At 36.8% G+C, this 19,474-nt stretch overlaps 2 protein-coding genes across 5 annotated transcripts in view; one reads left to right on the top strand and one right to left on the bottom strand.

The window, feature by feature from the left end:
* Positions 1-289: 289 nt before the first annotated feature.
* DCAF17 (DDB1 and CUL4 associated factor 17) lies at positions 290-19,293 on the bottom strand. Its single transcript, XM_042040533.1, has 15 exons — positions 18,967-19,293; positions 18,450-18,935; positions 17,105-17,208; positions 15,655-15,745; positions 14,636-14,778; positions 13,755-13,833; positions 13,518-13,607; positions 11,278-11,385; positions 10,663-10,768; positions 7,074-7,216; positions 5,560-5,669; positions 5,028-5,115; positions 3,458-3,541; positions 1,911-2,066; positions 290-1,158 (listed from the first exon to the last, which is right to left on the bottom strand). The coding sequence occupies exons 1-15, from the start codon at positions 19,291-19,293 to the stop codon at positions 1,033-1,035; spliced, it is 2,241 nt and encodes a 746-aa protein (XP_041896467.1). The 3' UTR covers positions 290-1,032.
* Positions 18,861-19,474, top strand: part of METTL8 (methyltransferase 8, methylcytidine) — a 46,808-nt gene continuing 46,194 nt past the window's right edge. For 3 of the 4 annotated variants that reach the window (XM_042041406.1, XM_042041409.1, XM_042041408.1), the window contains exon 1: positions 19,004-19,152. The gene's annotated coding sequence lies outside the window, so the exon portion shown is untranslated. Of the gene's footprint in view, positions 18,918-19,003; positions 19,153-19,474 lie in introns of those variants that run through there. The other variant, XM_042041407.1, reaches the window with a different exon arrangement.

Genomic DNA, 19,474 nt, shown 5'->3' with positions numbered 1-19,474 from the left:
TGAGCTATTCTCCTGAGCCCAGCTTTGGCTTGCATTTGAAAAAACTTTATCACTGTGAAGTCTAGAGCCTGTGTTTTGTTGTTGTGAGTGTTTTTTAATTTAAAATGAAAGCTTTCATTCTGCAGATTCTGAATATACCACATAGCATTCCAATGTATCTGCACACAAGTTGTAAGGGTGAACAGCTGGGAGCTTTGGCTCACACTGTACAGCTCCTGATCCTTAACAGAGTCAGGCAGAGAACTGCTTGGTTATCTATCTATCTGTAAAAACATATAAAAAGATATAGTAAAAAGACAGTAAAATACATAATTTATTAATATTTCTCTTTAAACCAAAACATACACAACCAGAAAACCTGAGTGATTTTATTTCTCACACAAAACCAAGAGAAGGATTTTGTCTAAGTGGTTTAATGGGAACACTACAATTTTCATACTACATACAAAATTTATCCTAGATAGTTTTACATACTTGGATTAATTAACAGTTTGTATTAGAGTTGCATAGGTAAAACTATGTAAGACAGATCACAGCAAATGGTAGATAATAAGTAAGTCCACATCTTTCTTCTTGATATCCAGTATTTCAATCCTATTGCTGAAGAGAAGCAATAAATGCTGCATCTAGCATTAATGATGAACTGGTAAATACATGAAAAGCCATGAGGAACTACAGGCAAGTGTACAGTGTCACAAAGAAAAAAAGAAACAAAACCTTATGTAGTAGTATAAAATGTTAAGATTAAATCCAGCAAGAAAAACAGTAGTTGACTACTTCATATGTATGGAGTCCTTAAATAGCATCCAAAAGTTTGTAGCTGGTGTTTATGGCTTAAATATATACAAAAGTTCTCCCTCCTTTTTTTACAAAACACTTTCTGGTTTTTTTCATAGCATTAAGGATCATCATCTTTTGCAGTATCATTAAATAGCATCCAAAAGTCTCCGTAGCTGGTGCTTATGGCTTAAATATATACAAAAGTTCTCCCTCCTTTTTTTTTCAAAACACTTTCTGTTTTTTTTCATAGCATTAAGGATCATCATCTTTTGCAGTATTACAGACCATTTGATAAACATGACAACTGAATCTCCGGTTAGGCTTCTGTTCTATATGTAATACGAGGTCTTTGTCAAAGTAAACTTCATGACTGTAAGTCTGAAATGAGAAAAAAAAAAAAGGATTGCAGTCTCTATTTCCACAACTTGCTAAGATCCATATCATTTTCCGCAAGGAACAAAAAATATTTAACACCAGTGAACACCATGATCAGGCAGAAATTTTGTGTGGATACACAGAGATTACTCTTCCAGATAAAGGACAGAATTTTAAAACTTTGAGAGGTTTCTCACATCCCTATTTTAGGCATCTAAATTCAGAGCATCTGATTTAAAGATCACAAGTTGCCTATGCAGTCAATGATAAAAGAGGTGCGAAGGTGCTGAAAATTTCAGACCATATTAGTTGGATGTCCACCTAAACTTGGACTGTATGAACAGCCCATTCCATCTTCCCAAATATATACATAGTGAGGTCCATGCTTCATTCAATGCATGAGTAGTTCAAGTTAAACTAGGGAGACTATTTACAGGTTGCAAAGTTAATCTGATGTAAATAGCCACAGAATGAGTATTTAAGTTGATAAATACTTCAGAAATACATTAAGGACAACCCTTACCCCCAAACAAATCAAGCAATGAAAAAAAATCACAATTTCAAATAAAGGAGATTTGCAGGTAAATTAACTACTGTCTGATGGAGCAGTTACAATTTTAGAGTTGTGATTATTATTTTATACAAATCTCATCCCTTCGCAACACTACTTCTATATCTGCTTGAAATGTGAAAAGTGGTATGTAAATGAGTGTGGGGAAGAGACAGTGGGAACAAAAGACAAGAATTTTCCTCACCACATCCCAGGACTCCTTTAATGGAATACTCTTAAGTAGAATCCCATGTTCATTACAATGAAAGTCAAGGTGAGCTCTTCCATCAGCTCCTATCTGAGTAACTGCCACAGTGGATAATAAATCCAATTCATCTTCATAGTCCACAATTTTGAATGTCTTAGGAAAAACAAAACCTCAAGATTACAAATCAAACATAAATTCACATTCCTCTCTACCTAAATTGTAGAGCTCTTTTTTCTTTCAGGTGAAAGCAGAATTGGGCAAATTCTAGTACTTATCTTCTGAAAGAAAACTTTGGGAGCTCGATACCCAACAGGCATTTTTCCCAACATGAGCTGTCAGGGTATTTCAGCAAAATTCCTTAAGTAGGAGAAAAGAAGTGATGTTCAGAAAAATCCTAATGTGCAAGTACATGTATTTAATATGTAACATACAGGAAATACAAAATAAGTACTTCTGGAGAGGCTGAAGAAATGTATTTATTTATATGTATTTATTGAAGCAGAGTCATTAAGAGACAGTGTAGCTTTAAACCATCATTGGTTTTGAGTGAACGGGTACATTAGAGTAATTCCATTTACCTGAATATCTCTATGTTCTATTCAGATCTCTCTCTTGCTCCACAGATTATATGTCATTGAAGAACTGAGACCCAAATGGGAAGATTGTGAACTATCTTAATTGCCTTTATCTCACTGTGACATGCTCTTTAAATTCAAGCCAGTCTTTCTTCCATAATGTAAAAACATTTACTGGAATCACAAGTAAAGTGTAACAGCAGGAAAGAAAAATAGTGTGCAATTATTTTTATTATGGTTAAAAGAAAAAGTGAATAGAGATACACTGCAGACCCTTATGGGTTATACTGGACTGTGCTGTATTTTTACCATAGTAAAATCTATTTCCTCAGAATAAAGAATAGGAGAGACTGCCAGAAACTGATGAATTTTACCTGTTGTGCTTATGTCAATTACAGATCCAGCTCTAGATAGAGCTAAAAAATATTTTTCATAACCTTTTAAGACTCAAGGGGTGTTTTCATTCTCAAGAAGCAGTTACTTAAAGGAAAAGTGTTAAATACCTTATCCTACAATCCAATCAAAGTAACTGGGAGAGAAAAAGAAAGTTTAGAGATACTATAAAAAAAGACAAGAGGATCCTAAAGCAGAGGAAAAGAAGAAGTTCCTTTCATTTCGTAAAATGCTTTATAAGGAACGTTCAAAGTAGACATTTAAATAAAGAAAAGAGTAATGGTTTGACACATTAACATATCTTTTCTGTGCCACTGAAGGCACATGGAGTTATGGTATCATGGGGCATAATATCAGTTCTTGAAAGAAAAAGAAAATTCAAAGCTCAAATGTCAACCAAGGAGAAAAGATGATAAACAGCATGTGAAGCAATTAGAAGAAGACAAAGAGAAGAAGAATAAAGAACTCAAAGATACACACAGGTAATGGTTACACCCACCGCACCTGAAACAAGAAGGGCTTTTGGCTAGCTAAACAGTGAAATAATCCATGAAGTGCTCTTACTACATCAGTTACCTCTTGTTCTGGGTCATCATCCAGCGAGGTAAAACGCTTTTTCACCACTCGACCAGAAGCTGTTACAGTAACAGTGTTGTTCACCTTTGGAGAAACATACAAAAAGTGTCTCTAGACTTCAGAACAATTTAGTTTCTATTGATTTGACAACGTATCTGTTTCATATATTTTGTTTTCTGACCTTGTTTTACTCAATAGCTATGCATAGCCCTGGTGCTGCTGTTTTCCTTAGGAGTTCATGAACTTGGTGACTTTAGTTGAGATACTATTGCTGTTTACTCATATTTAGAGGTGTCCCACAGAGGTGGCAAAGGTTCTCAGCTACCATAATTTTTTGAACAGAAGTGACTAGAACCAAGATGCCAGAATGAGAATTATGTCTGCTAAATCACCACCAATTTTTTTCCTAAACTCTTACTTCCAGAAGATGGGGAAAGTAGCATCTTAAACCACCATGGGTGCTTCCACTGGGCTTCATTAACACCGAAAATATTTAAAAAAAAGGTTATCAGTGTCTTAATAGAAGTCAAAAGGAATAAGCACAGCACAGGCAGCAGTAGAACTCGGTATGTCAAGTTATTAGATGACTTGGTGTTTAGTTTTTTAATTCAATGCAAGTTTTGTTCTTGAGTTTGTGTAGATTTTTAATACACAAACCTTTTTTCCTGCAAAAGCTTCAAAATTAGTATCACAGATTCACAGACATTTTACAGTATTCAAATTATAAAAATTTGCTTTTAGATAAGACATAACTTGTCTGCTCAATCAAAATGACAGTTCCAGGCACTACCTAGAATTGTTTTCATGTGTGCTCTTTAACCTTTTTGACATTAGATTGTCTTTGTGATTCTGTATTGTAAAAGACTTTGTGAAACAACTGAGGTGATTTAAGAGCTCAGTTCTACCAGTAGTTTTAAACATCCTCTCATGCTTGATTCCACCTTTCTGCACTCTTCTGATTCACTGATGATTCAATCCTGTTCTGCTCCAGTTCAGCAAAACAAGCAAGCAGGAAAATACTCACGTTTTCTGTCAGGTTATTATTCTGTTATTTTAGTGCCAAGGGTTAGATGAATGCCAGACTTGTCACGAGAGAGTGACAGGTGTGGATGGCCAGGAAAAGGAATGGACTTTTGGAAGCAGTGTATTGTCTTTGTTGGCTTATGAAGACTTACCCCTAAGTTATGAGAGACTTGAAACATTTCTAGCATTTGTATGCTCTACTTACCTGAGCACCAGAGATGCACACAATTATCACTTGGTGGCACCTTCATTTGAAGGAAATCTGTCACCATCTTTTAAGTATGTTTTATATCCATGATACATGTTTACACTGCACACCATAAAGAATGCTGAAAACTAAAGAAAAGACTGGAGGTTTCAGAAATCTATCCTGAAAGTGTTATTGTTTTCAAAATTCTTTTCATACTGCTTAAAGCCCAATGAAGACAGAGAAATGTCTTTCAATAAACCTTGAATAAAGCCCATCAAACACAGTGATTACTCAGATATGCAAACCCCCTGTGTATAGCTCAAAACTACACATTGTGGTCTCAGACACTAAACTCACACAGTTTTCTCTGTTGGCTACAATTGTAAAATCTTCTGCAATCTCCATTTGATCTGCACGATTTTTAACTTCCTTAAGCTTTAAGACTCTACAAAAGAAACAGAAATTATAAAGTAAGTAAATGTCTTGGGGTGACTTTATGACTTACTGACTTTATTTAGTCAATGTATTCTAATCTGCTTACTGCAACATTTCTATATAATTTTTAAAAATCTATATTAAAACATTGTAAATAAATAAAATGAAAATTAATTATTTTTGTAATTTATGTTTACCAGTGAAATTTTGACACAGTGGTCCTTGAATATTTTTCATATCAAAATCTAAACTGTGGCCTCTAGTGCCCACATTCATCACACAGAAGTCTTCAGATGTTTCTAGAAGAACTTTTGATTCTGACAAATTAATAGATTTTACAATTTCTATGGTCTGATGAGTTTTTGGGCCTGCAAATTATCAAAGTACTGAATTTATTGCAGTTATGCAACTTCTTCTGTAATGAAAACAAGATTTGAGTAAAAAAGGCTCATACTTTATCAAGTTTGGTCCCACGTGGATTATTCTACCTGACATATCTGGATGGAAATATATCCAGTCAGGTTCAAGTGAACAGCATTTCATATCCTGTATGCCATTTTTTGCCTGAAGAAGAAAAAGAAAGCTTAGAATATTAGTATTTTGAAAGTCTCACAGATCTAATTAAAGAGGAAATACTGAGCTCCTCACTATATACCTCTGGAGGTTTTTAAGTATTGCTCCTAACCATGACCAGAAAGGATGGCGGTGGAACAATAATAAAAACAACAACAATAATAATCAAAAGACTCAGTTCCAATTCTCAAGATATTCGGTGGAGCAGTTTCGAGATTTTTAATATGCAATAAGCAATAACCTTGTACCTTAGCTATGTATCATCCTATCTCTCCTGAAACTAAGCAAAATGAAGATTTAACTGAAACTGTGCAAACGCTTCAATAATTCCCGCTATTCGAGTATCCAAGACATGGGACGTGTCAACATATGTGACAAACATTAGCACAGAGTTTTACTTCAGCTTCACACCTCAGGCTTAGCCTCTTTTGTGCAAATTATTTGTGGAGCATGTAAGTCTGGAATACCTTGTGATTTCAGCAATCAAATGCAAGCCAGTCAAAATCTCGGGATTTTGGCAGTGGCTTTCTGTTGTTAAATTTAGCTGACATCGATCATTCAAATTGCCAAATATATGAACCCACATAGAAAAAAACAGATGAGAAAGGATTCTACAAGTCCATTTGAATCAAAATTGATCTTCAGCTACAGTTGTGAAACATCAGTTTTGAAAATAAGACAGGAGGGAAATAACTGGTTTGATCAGGCAAGCAAAAGAGATAAGGACATTTACAAATGAGACTTATTTAGTCAAGAAACTCTGAACAGACCTAGAAGTTGCTTGAAATACAGAATGATCTTCAGGTCAATTCCAGATTCAAAATAAAAGCTGAGAGGGAGAGCTCACACAAAATAGTATTCATATGATGAATAGTACATAAACAAAAATAATTAGGAACAGATTAAACTAAGTAATAAAACCTTTCTAGGGACAAAAAGGGATTAAACTGAGCAATCAAATCTTTTTAAGGAGAGAGAGAAGGTACAAGTCAAAGATAAACTACAAACATCAAGGACATTTACTCTGCAATTTCTTAAAATTTAAAATAATTCTTTAGTCAGCATTTAGTAGGCTGACTAGTCAGAAGTGTTAGGATGTTACCATGTAACCAAGGAAACAGGTAATGAGACTTAACTTTTAAGTCATGAATACAGTGCTGTGTAGCTCTGACAGCGCTACTGTTTATATTGGAATGAAAGAAATATGAGAAGCAGTACTAATTCAGAAGAAACTATTTTACATATGACTCCATGGGATAGCTAATTTGATACTGGAGTGATCCCTGTGTAAGCTCTACACTGCTAAACAAAGGTATTATTACCTACTCAGAATAAGAGATGAAGACAAACATAATACACATTAATTTCAGAGAAGCTGCTTTCTGAATATATTACCAAAGCATTGTCTTTCAGAGAACAAATATGGAAGACTCCTTTATGTTTTTTCTTGTTAGGTGTGATGATATAATGCCAAGGGTAACCTCCAATTTGAAATGCATTCTCCAGAGAAGATGCTTCAAATAGCAAAGGTGGGGTATCTGCAAATATTCGGTAATGTTAACACCATTAGTAGCAGAACAGTCATAATTCCATTGATCCTTACAATTCTAAATTCCAATAAAGCTACAAATTCTTCAGAACTTTTGAAGATTGGTGGAAACACATTGGCTGTGAACTCTTCTCCAGCACCAGCTATGCTACCTCACCTAGCATCCGGGTGCACATCTGCACTGTTCCCTCTGGAGGGTTACTGCCTTCTTAGATCTTGATGCTGAACTACTTTTCTAGTACCTTTGATTTACAAGCAAAGACACAGCAAATAATTAAAATTATCTGATTGAGAAAGGATGTACACATGAACAGATCGAAGACCATATCAAAATGGTCACTATTGTCTTGGGAAAAACAGTGATAAATAACTGGAAACAGCAAGCAGCAATCTCAACTGAATTAAATGCAGGAGGATAGAATATGCAGATTCTGCTTTCTCCTTTTGTGTAATACAACAAAATAGTGTGGACCACAATGGATGCAATCTGTAGCTGAGTTCATAAAAATCAATCAAAATATAAAAATTTTTGCAATTAATGGCAAAAGGTATCTAGTTTTCCTTTCAGTTCAGTTGGGATAAATTATAGAGATGTACTAGGCCATTCTTACAAGTCTTCTGTTTACTAAATGAGAGGCATTTTGAATGAAATGGACTGCACAGAACTTTACAACTTCTGCCAACTAGGTAAATCAAAGCAATTTCTACAGCTGCTATAACTGAATCAACTTTAGACTGAAGATCAGCTCTTTCTAACAGAGAAAAGCTGGGAAAAAATTGACAAAATGTGGAGAAAATCTGCAGTTACAAGGGGAATTTAGACAGGCAGAACACAAAAACCCAAACTGAACTAGTGCAAGGAGAACAAGGTTCTTATTTGGACTTTGGGTCCCAAACGTCTTATCCAAATTTTGACTTGTTCTTATCCTGCTTAGTGTAGATAATTATCCTAGCTGCCAATGGTGCTGTCACATGACATCAGATACTATGTTTATGGAGTGCTTCTCTCCTCTTCCTTTGTTCATGTTTCCATCTACTTAGCCATTTAGATTGAATGGAATTAGTTCAATGCCAATGGAAATGAAGTCTTTCCTAAGCTGGAAAGTGACTATGTTCTATTTGCCTTTTGGAGTGACGCATAGGAAATGGGTGATTCTGTGCAAGATATAACAAACTACAGGTTATAAAAAACTCATGCATCTGCTGGAAATGTAGAGAATGTTGAAGATGGAAGCATAAGCAAAGGACCTACTGATACTAAAATCAGTCAGAAAATGAAAAATGACTTAAGAAAGTTTGCTAACATTTTACCCAAACAACTTTTTAAATAAAGCATATATATATCAAGGTCCCTCAAAAATTCTGGTAGATGAACTAAATGATACAATTAAATGTATCTCAATAGTATATCAATACTGAGTAGTAGAGCCTACTTATAAAATACGCCTTTCCTTTTATGTTCATTTGGCAAAGATTTGCAAGATCATAGCCACCTACACCACTGTGATAATGTGATTCTGCTGCCTCAACTCCCTCTTTCCTGCTGTATGTCACTTGCTCTGGTTGCTTAACACCTCCTGTTTTATTGTTTGCAAGTCCTTTTCCAAGTCTTGCCAGTTTTCAATCTCCAATTGAGCTTCTTTGTTCACTTACTTTAAACTCTGCAGACTCATCTAAACTCATCATAAGTTGTTCCTGGCAGCACTAACAAGTGTTTGTTCTAAATGCAAATAAAACCAAAGAAACAAGAACAGGAAAAGGTTTCTACAAGGTATCCTTCTCCTTGCTTTTTTCCTGAAATTACTATATCATCTAACAATAAATCAAACTACAGTTTTAAGTTCTGGACCGTTCAGAAAATCACACACTGTGACCAAAATCAATTCCTCACCAGTTAAGAGCTGTAGCATAGTACATAGTAGGCTGTATGTTTCGATCTCTTTACACTTCCTTTCGGGTACCTCACACCATGGAAACAGTACTGTAATAATGGCCATCCCTTCAGGCAATTTCTGTAGGGAGGCTAGGACTAAGTAAGAAGGAAAACTACACAGTTCAATTATAGTAAATACAAGCCTGCACTCTGAAACTGTTAGGATCTTGCTCACTGAAGCATTTGCCCGTCTCATTCTTGAAAGAAAACAACTCAGAAATGCAACTATTCTTTCAAGAAGGAAACCACAGGAATGCAACTATTTGCAAAAAGCAACCACGAAAAATGTATGTCATGGGTTCAAAACTTCCTAACCACAAATTCCTGAATGTGATTAAAGATCAAAAATGTTTTCTCCAGTCCACGGTTTTAAATCTCAAAACTAAAAACTACAATGATCTATAAGCCATGAGATCAAATCGTCCTATTAAAGTTCCCACAGCAGGCTTTCCACAGGTCCCTGACGTTAAATGGTGGTTTCACAGATCGAGATGGAGAGAAAAATGGGGAAAGAACCTGAGAGATCAAATACAGCAGCCTATTACTTTGTTTTGCTAAAACATTGCATTATAACTTCACTATGTAAGTCTGTATTTTATCTTTGTGTACTCCCTCATTTTTATATAAATATGGATTGATGTGTCACTTGTTATCTGACACTGAAAAAAAAAAAGCATATTTTATGTGGACAATCACCTGTAAAAAACGTTTAATACAGAAGCATTTTAAATTAAATAAATAAATACATGCATTCTTTGATATTTGTGAAACCAACCTTTTAAATTTTTTTTTTAGATGCCTCAAGTGTGAACTTGTGAGAATGTATTTGTAAAGTAAGAAAAGAAATTTCGAAGAAAGTCTCAGGCTTTGCTCATTCATTAAGATTCTTAGCACCAAATTCTAATCTCAAGTATACCAACAGAAGCCACTGTTTCATTTTAGAGAAAGAAGTCATTAAGTAACACAGAACATTTATAAGTTAATGATTTGAGGCATTAGAATTGTTTTTAATAATTTGTTCTCTTCTCAGGAATTCATTTTACTGAAACTGGCACATTTCTGACAACCTAGAATATCAAAATGCAAGTCAGACAAATTTTATTCAGTCTCTTTGAATTTCCTCTGCAAGCTGGAGTAAATGTTCTCACATCTTCTGCTTACATACCATATACTGTTTCTGGGTGCTACTAACAGCTATCCTAGTCCTTCCTGTTTCTTAAGAACAGTTGCATCTCAGAAATAAAGAAAGGGGTTTCCATTTCATGCACTGCTTATAAAGTTTTTCAGATAGCTTAGTTGCTCTAATAGTTTCTTGGTGTGTCTTATATAATTATTACTGTAATTAGAAGTAAAGCAAAGCGCATTTTACTATAATGTAAATCCAGAAATACAGCTACAGCACAACATGAGCACAGTAATTTTAGTATTTTTCCTTAGTGTGAAATAAGTCACAATTAATCCATAAAAGCCACCAGTCAAGCCAATACAAAGATCATAATTACCTGTTATTTTAATGTTACATGGAAGACCAAATGGATACTTTCCTACAACTCCCACCTGACCATTCCAGTTGAATTCTTGTCCCAAATCAAATGGTTGTTCCATGAACTAAAATAACACAGAACAATTTAGCTTTACAGATGCATATTTATTTGCTTTTTAGTTTTACTGCTCTATTACTACCGCATTCTTTATCTTGTTAGACACTGCTTGAGGTCTTATTTTTGAATTAGTTTGATTTTTGACTGGAAGGATATAAACTCAAAAGTCTCACTGCAGTTCTGTTTGAGATCAAACTTCCCCATGCCCACCAGTTCCTGGCCTTAACAATCATCTAAAACTACAGTATACGTGTGTAAAGAGGAGCACATCTGGTCTAACATTTACATAACTCCTCAGAAGTGCCTGTCTGACCCTGTATCTCTTATGTTTTGCCAACTGTAACTGTTGCAAGTAATTTTTCTAATAGTGTATCCATTTGTATCTTCTGACCATAAATTCGGGCAGGAACCTATCCTTTGACCCATGCCCCATGTACTTATGTAGCATACACAAATATTTATGACTTTTTACCCAAAAATAGAATGGACTGTATGAAAACTCTTTTGTTTCATTACCTGTTCCAAAATGGCCTTGAAGTTATAGAGCCTGACCAGACCCATGCTATACATTACAATCAGGATTCCATTAGAAACAGCAACATCTGTCACACTACTACCAAAAATCTGGAATAAAATAAAGCAAAAAATATTCTATTAGAGAAGAAATAATTGAGAGAAAACACAAATAACTGACATTATGTCCTTGATTTTGCAATTGCTTTATTTTTTTTTATTCTGACCAATCTCTACGATCAGTCTTTAAATTCATGAAGTTTTCTGTAACTCATCTCTTCTGCTGAGTTTCTTTAATCCGTTGCACTGCAGTAACACCTGAGGTTAGATTAGTCATATTCTGCAAGCAGATTCATGCTCTAATAAATTCTCAGTTTATCTTCATATCATGCTACCCAGTTATTATCATACATGAATAGATTATATTATCCAGCATCCCACAGGAATGTTAGCAAAACTAGCAACTCAATCCAAAAGTCCTGATTTCAGATCTTCTGTTCTTTCTTCACCACCAGGGTAAAATACTAGTCTAATCACAACTCTATGGCTGCGTACAGCTGTACTAAAACTTCATTATCCAGCTGTCACAGAGTACAGGATTCTCTCTGAATCCAAATTAGACATATACATGAGAAGCTGACTTATCCTTTTTAATAATTATGCACTATTCATTTGTGCTACTGCTTAACACATCACTGAGCAAACCTCACAAACGAATTCTTCATATTTAATTAATAGCAACATGTGAAGTTCATTGGGTTTTTTTAATAGATATGCTTGGAAATGTAGTTTTCTTTAATCTGACTTACTATGTAAAAAAGCAATTAAACCAGTTAAAACAGGCTCAAAACCAATAAAAAATAAAGAAACCCAGAAACTGTAAGACACCTACACCTTAACACTACCTACAATTTTGTGATCTGTTCAGTTATGAAAGATATATTCACTTCTGAGACTTCACCTTTTACTTCGTTTTACAGCTCTTTCTCAATACATTTGTTAGCTTAGGTCTCTGTGTCTTTCAGACACAAACTCTAATAATCTTCCAACCCTCAAGTCTCCTTTCTATCCTTAAGACCTCAGCCACTCTGAACTCAGAATTTATTGTGGTACACCATCTCAGTAAAGCTGATGCATGAGGTGCATTCTGCAGTCTTAAACAGTAACACTAACCCTAACTCCAATCTAACAGTCACATTCCTCTGATCTGCGGCAGGTCTGGCATTGCCTTCACTGGTTGCATCTCCTGCTGGGTGATTCTCACATCTAAAATGTTGCCCTTCCATTATAGTTTAACAATTTCTCTGATGAGTACTTGGTACAGACCCAGCTGAAGAAGTGCTCTTTCAGATGTTCCGCCTACTATGACCATGATGAATTTGGCATGCCATTCCTAACCAGATTGAGAATACCTTTGATACTGGTAACATTTTTTCCAGTCCCAAATACTAATTTTGAACAGAACAATACACAGTACCCCCAAACTTTCATGGGCCCAAATGAAAAAGCTTAACCCCATGCCTTCAGTTGTCAGGCCCAATTTCAATTATAGCCTCAACCCAACCTAGCACCAGCTAAAACTCCAGCTTATAGCTCTGGACCTTAAAAGACACTGTACCTCACAGAACCTAAAAGACAGAGTTTGCATGTTTGTACTCTTTCATGTGTAAGTTGTATCCAGAGCTTTCTTGACTTAAAATCAAACAGTAATAATTGCAATCTGGCTCAAAGTTTCTTCCTAAGTATATGCACTTACTTACAGGTCAGAAACTGAACTCAGGTTGTTTGTTCTTGACTGGTAAAGCAAGACATATTTACTTCTGTCATTCAGTAACAGTGATAATAAAAGTTTGAAACATTTGTAACTGCATATAGACTTGATAGACAGTTACTAGGACTGGGTCAGACGCACATCTATCTTTCTTTAAGGAGGTGAAAAGAAGTGTACAAACACTTTAGGATTTCCTAATTCTTATGATTGTTCTAAGAAAAGGCTAAAGTCCTTCCACATGTCAAAGAGCAACCCAGTAACAGAATCTATTTGTATCTTCTCTTCTGGTCATTAGAATTAAGAATATTTGCCCCAACGCCCCTATCAGACACAAGAACACTGCTGCTAATTAATGTTTCAATTGCTTTTACAAGCTGTAAGTATGACTTCTGAAATTCTGACATAAGTGTCTAAACTACAGCTGTCATAGAACTACATTACAGATCACATGTTATTAGAAAAATTAACTTACCTTTTTGTTTATTTCCAGCATTCCAATGAATGAAAGAGGCAAAACTTGGAATACAGCAAGATAAAACAATACAGTCTGCTGGATTCCTGCCTGGGAAGGAACAATACTGAATATAGTTATTAAAGGTAGGACAACTTTTATCTTCTACCGTAATAACAAAGTATAATGTCCCCATCTTTGTGCTTGTAAATTTTTTTGATCAATGTTGTAAAAATGACAGTTTTTTGACAAACTTACCTGCCGTGCTGCTGCAGGGAGCTTATTCTGAGCTGACTTTACAATCATTACCTCTTGAGGAGTATCCCAGCTCAGATACCTATTTGTGACAAGAAAGGCCTATCTTAATGACATAAAAACTATTTATTAATAAATATATTATTTCACATAAAATATAGTCAACCATAACTAAGCCAATGGCTGTGCCCAGGCAAACTTCAGTATTTGATTTGGAAGAGGTGCTCAAGATGTTTGCTTTTTGCAATGATGTAAAATCCATGGAACTAGGAATGGCTTATTTCATACAGGATTGTGAGAAATAGTTGGAAAGCATGAACATTCACTATCTTAATTTTTCTCCTTCCCTTCATAATCACACTTTCTTATCCTTCAGCCTAAAGAAAATAATTTCTTCTGAAAACTGAAAAAAAGAAGCAGTTTACCAGAAAAGTAACTGCTCTGCTTTAAAATCTACCCTATGGAGAAGAATCTTTGCAAATTAAAAACATCTCAGACTTTGAGCATATTGTTTGTATGTTTGATCAGGTTTGTTTTTCAGCTTTTAAAGTCCTCTCTTGGTATGTTGCTATTGCAATACTAAAGGCTGTAAAGTTGTCAGAGAAAAGCAAATAGTACGCTAGGTTTTGTGGAACTTGATACCAAATTTGACCCCATAATACTTAAGTTGGTGAAATTCTTCTACAGGTAAGAGCATGCAGGAACACTACTCCAGGTAATGTTCTAGATTAACAAATCTGTTGTCAGCCATACGATAGTACTAAAATAAACACAATTCCCCTTCTCCTCTATAGTACTAATCACTGTTAATTATATAAAGCTCTCCTTCTCCACTATACTACTAATGACTGCTAATGATATAGAGCCTAGTTGTTGTGTAATACCTGAAGAATTTACAACAGGAACCAGCAAGATATACTTTTTCCAGTACTTCTCCACTATCAGCAGAGAGACGTAGAAGCCAGTTCTGCACTGTCAAGACTATCAGGGAAGCTTTGTAATCTGATGGACTCGGTAGCATTTCCCCCTACATAAAAAAAGGCTATTAGAAAAAAGTTTGTATCAGGAGGATACATAACATTTTGACACAGTCAGAAGAACACAAAAGTAAATACACATTCCTCAAAAACTGAAGGAGGAAAGCTGCCTGCTAATCAGATCAGTATCTCTAAGCTCATGTCCATGCCAAATAATCACCTATCACATAAATAGTCTGCTGTCACATTTTTTGCAAGACAGTTACCTTTTCTAGAAAAGACAGCCTTTAAAACATCCTTGCCTTGTGAAAAATTAACTGCTTATTGATCTAATTGATACCAATCTTGAAGATAAAGTTCTTTAAGTATTTCAAAATGAGACATTCAGTAGTAACTGCTACAAATGGCATTTACACTGCTTTATTTTTAGGTACCTCATGGATAGGGCTATATTTCTAAGCTCTGTGGACACTGGGTGAAGGAGAGAAATTATGTAATTATTAGTTAGAAACAATAGAACAGTTTTTGGGCATGGTTGCTTCAATAGGCCTCCAGTGTATCTGCTTTTTGGTTTTTTTAATGTCAACAGATCTGGAGAAAACTAAAACTCCCAGCTACTGTCCTAGAATTTATTTTGTAAGGAATTAAGAATTAATTGCATAAGCATAAAAGCACTGGTTTTAAAATTTTCCATGAAAGCTTACAAAAAAAGCATTTGAATGCACTACTGAGAAATACAGAGAAGTATACCTCTAAATGTTCAGTTAATATAAATAAGGCACATGTTGCAAACCTTTAATGACTTAACTCCCTAAAAACATTGAGAAAATGGTTTGGAAGGAAAGAGCACTCCATTCTAAATGTTTCACCAAAATATATTAATTTAGTATTTTGCACAACAATGCTCCAGTAAAAAGCAATCTTACCAGTGGGCATTCCAATAATAAAGCATCTTCTATTTTTTCAGACTTGGCACACTTTGACTTTTGATAAAGTATTCTTGGCTCTTGTGCAATGCTAGAGGAAAATGATTGCTAATCATTAGTCTATTTTATAGACCACTTTCTATCAACAAGTCATTTCATACAGTTTTATAAATCCTGCCTTCTCCTTAGGCCGGTCAGAAAAATTTGTAAATATACCTTTGTAAATATACCTGAAATTGCTCTCAAAATAAGGCCTAATAAGCAATAGTTAATATAATGTAGTATTTAAAAGCTAAACTTCTCTAAATCTTTTGGTCTGGTTGCTTTTTTTTTGTTTTTAGTTTTGGGTTTACTTTTAGTTTGGTTTATTTTTCTTTTAAGTAACAATAGTAACATTCTTGAGCTAGTGATATACATTAAGAAGAAAGCACATTTCAAAAACTAATGATCATCCTGGAACCTTCTCCTCAAGTTCTTCCAATGTTGCCTTTCATAACAAAGGTGTGGCGTCATGTTCAGATACTTTAAAAAAAACCTCTACTAACTAAAAGAAAAGCTTTGTACTGTGCACAGTTTTGCCCTCTGGGAGAAGATGAGACAAAGAAAAACCTGAAAGACGTTAGACAGGTTAACCCAGTACTGAAAACATTCATACAATGTAGGAAAAAAAGCAGATTTAGATCTCAGCTGTGGGTTATAGATTAATTTAATTAACTCTTAGTGGTTTACACTGACAGAGTAGTTTGTCTTTTATGTATCATATGACACTATCTCAAAACTGCTCTGCCCACAACTTCCTCAGCAATGCAGTTCTCCAAGTCCATGCTACTTCCCTCACAGTAGGGACAGGCAAGGACAAGGGCTGGTGGACACAGATTTCCTGTCCTCTACCCTACCATGTCCTGCCTCCTAACCTGTGTATCTGCAACTGGTCATGGAACAGGAGAATACATTAGATCAGAGAACTAATCTGCAAAATACATTAGCAAAAACTAGCACATACTGCGGGCTGTACTTTTACATGAAGAATAATTTACCTATTTTATACAGAATTTACGTAGTACCAAGCTTGTTACATAGGCTGATTCTGTGACACACTCTTTAGCACAGTGCTAGTTACCAGACTACAAAGAACTACTATTCATTTGGCTTTTTAGTGCAAGACTAGAAAATGGTGGTAATCTTCCATTCCTGCTCTGAAAGCTGAGGTTATACAGCACCAGAAAGATCAGGCTTTCTTTTACCAAAGTAGGTGTCACATTAAGATACAGCGACATCTAAATGTAATTCAAAGACTGTAAACCAAAGATTTATGCACCTGGGTTTTTTTTTGTTCCTTAGAAAACTCCACTCAATTCATGACAGCTATTTGTATGAGTAAAGTTAGCAATGTAACACAGAATCAGTCTCAAAACTGTAAGTCAGTACCTTACAATTGTAAATTTATTACCTGGTAATACAGCATTGGTAATTGTCCATGTAAATTCTTCCTCTTTCATACGCAATAGGAGATGCAGAATGAGTTGTCCAGACATTCTTGAATTTAGTACTTTCCTGAAACAGAATCGTTTTAACAGTGATGGCTGTTTGTAACAAACTTTGCTTCTGAAAAATATTTTATTTGGCTCCTGCAACTTAATAATTCACATTAATTGAAACTTTACAGCCAAATACACAAGGAAGAATCTTATTTGGTTTTTATAAATAAAATTACCAGACCTTTTTAAAGAAAATTTTGTCTTGTTTAAAAACCAAGTTAAAAGATTTTTAATTAGCTATAATGGACAGCAGGGGTAAGGAATATTTTGTCATTAACTTGCCTGCATTAAAACTGGCTACTAACCTTCCATGGTGACTTTTGAAATCAAGGACTCAACTCCCCAGAATATAAATATGCACAGAATTCTTTTATATGTAATTAATTGGATTTATTAAATACGTAATTCCATTCTGCTGGTGGTGTTCAGTGTGAAAGACAGGAAAATGTATTTACTGTTATTTGCAATAAGCACCCAAAACGTTGATGAAATAGACTGCTCACATTAAAGTTTCTTCCATGCATTTAAGATATCAGGAGCTCTATACCATTAACAAAGGTACCAGTATTAGAAAAAAAAAGTGTAAGTCAGACATACTTATTTTCATTTCAGTAAACCTTGCATGCCTATTGATCTAGTTACATAAGCAAATACTTCAGATGACTTCCAATAAATGTATTTTCAGTGTAAGATAATTGCCAATTCACTTCCACAGTCTTTTCCAATGTATTTCTATCAACTACTGTATGGAAGCAGTAATTGTTTTAAAACTGTTTTTAAAAAAGGGTTCAGTTTGTAATTGGTTTAATTCCTATTTATTCTGTAACATTAGTTTCACTAAGAACTGGGGTTACATTTACCTGAAAATCTCTGCTGATTATCTTATTGTGCAAAATTCCTTTCAAATTTAACATGAAACACTAAGACTTTAACATTAGTATTAAATATGAAGCCATCTTAGGGAAATAGGTGATATAGAATCTCATAAAAGCTTATTTCTAACACAATTATTAGATATACAAGTGCCTCTGCAGTTTTTGCCCAGCACAATCCTCTCTACATTTCTAGGCCCGAGCCTTGTGAAATAAATTTAACCATTACTAACTGTCTTCGTCAAAACTGCACCTTTTTTTCCCCCCAACTTGTTCTCCAGCGTGACCGGGGACTTCTCGAACACCAGAGGACTGATACTCAGCCCCCTCGACTGAGAGCCCGTACCCTCAGGGATGCAGCCAGCGCCGAAACGCAGCCCATTACCTGACACATTATCTTTCTGAGGAGTCCCAGGTTCTTCCTGTGGGCGACACCAGCATCCCTGGCATAGAAGCCGTGGGCCCTGCGGCTGAGGAGGCGGCACACGTTGTGCACCCCGCACGCCCGGGGGGCGGCCTTGCCCCCGCCGGCGGCCGCCTGCGGGCATATTCCCGGCCCGCGGGCCGGGATCGCCTTTCTCCCTCGCTCCAGGCTCGCTCTCGGCGGGGCGTGCACCCTTGCAGGGCCAGGCCCGCGCCGGCTTTCTCTCAAACCCCCGCCCTGCCCGGCGAGAGGTGAAGCGAAGCGGGTAAAGGCCCGAACGGCCCCTTGCTCCTTGACTGCCGAGCGAGGCAAACCGAGGCCTGCCGACAGTGCTCCACGCCCTGCACTTCCCCCGCCACCACAGCGCCGGTTTCCGCAGACGCCAGGCGGGGACAGCCCTGCGCCGCCGCCTCCCCCGCGGCTCGCCGGGTACTGTAGTTTTTCGCGAGAGGAATCGCGCGGCGCGCCCGGACTTCACCTCCCGCCGCGCTCCGCGGAGGGCCGCCGCCGCTCCCGGGCGGGCCGGGCCGGCTGAGGCGGCCGCGTCGTGCCCGCGGGTGGCGGGCGGAGCGGGGTCGCTCTCCTCCGGGGGAGGGCTGCGGCGTTGGGGCTGATAAGGCGCTGCTCGGAGGACCGGGCAGGAGCAGGCGCTACGCAGGGCTTGGTGAGAACCGCCGGCAGCGGCCGCCCGCCGGTACCCGCGGAGCCGCCGGCGCACCGGGAGTTCTGCCCCCGCCGGGCTCCCCGCCGACCCTGCTCTGAAGGATGCGGGCGCTCGGCATGTGGGACGTGCAGATGGAAGCATTTTACCGGTTGTTTTTTAAAATAATGGCAGGAAAGTTTTTTTAGTGGTAACTAGTTAAGGAGAAGTGGGAACTAGTATATTCTTTCTTTTAAAATGTTCCTGCTGTAGAGCACAGTCCTCGGGGTTGGGCGCGGGGCACTCCCGGGGGTGAACGCTCGAGCTGGCACCTGCGAGCCTGGGG

This window comes from Corvus kubaryi, unplaced genomic scaffold (assembly GCF_017639235.1).
Source record: "Corvus kubaryi isolate FWS band 111438036 unplaced genomic scaffold, C.kubaryi_AGA036_p1.0 37396, whole genome shotgun sequence".
Lineage (NCBI taxonomy): Eukaryota > Metazoa > Chordata > Aves > Passeriformes > Corvidae > Corvus > Corvus kubaryi.
This window is presented reverse-complemented; position numbering and strand designations above follow the sequence as displayed.

What these genes read in the sequence shown, in the direction of transcription:
- DCAF17 (XM_042040533.1), bottom strand. Translation starts at nt 19,293, where the DNA reads ATGCTTCCATCTGCACGTCCCACATGCCGAGCGCCCGCATCCTTCAGA. An exon ending in TCCGCGGAGCGCGGCGGGAG is followed by an intron (nt 18,936 to 18,966) that starts GTGAAGTCCGGG and finishes CGCGATTCCTCT; the next exon opens with CGCGAAAAACTACAGTACCC. An exon ending in CTCTGAAAGACAATGCTTTG is followed by an intron (nt 5,670 to 7,073) that starts GTAATATATTCA and finishes TTTCTTCTTCAG; the next exon opens with GCAAAAAATGGCATACAGGA.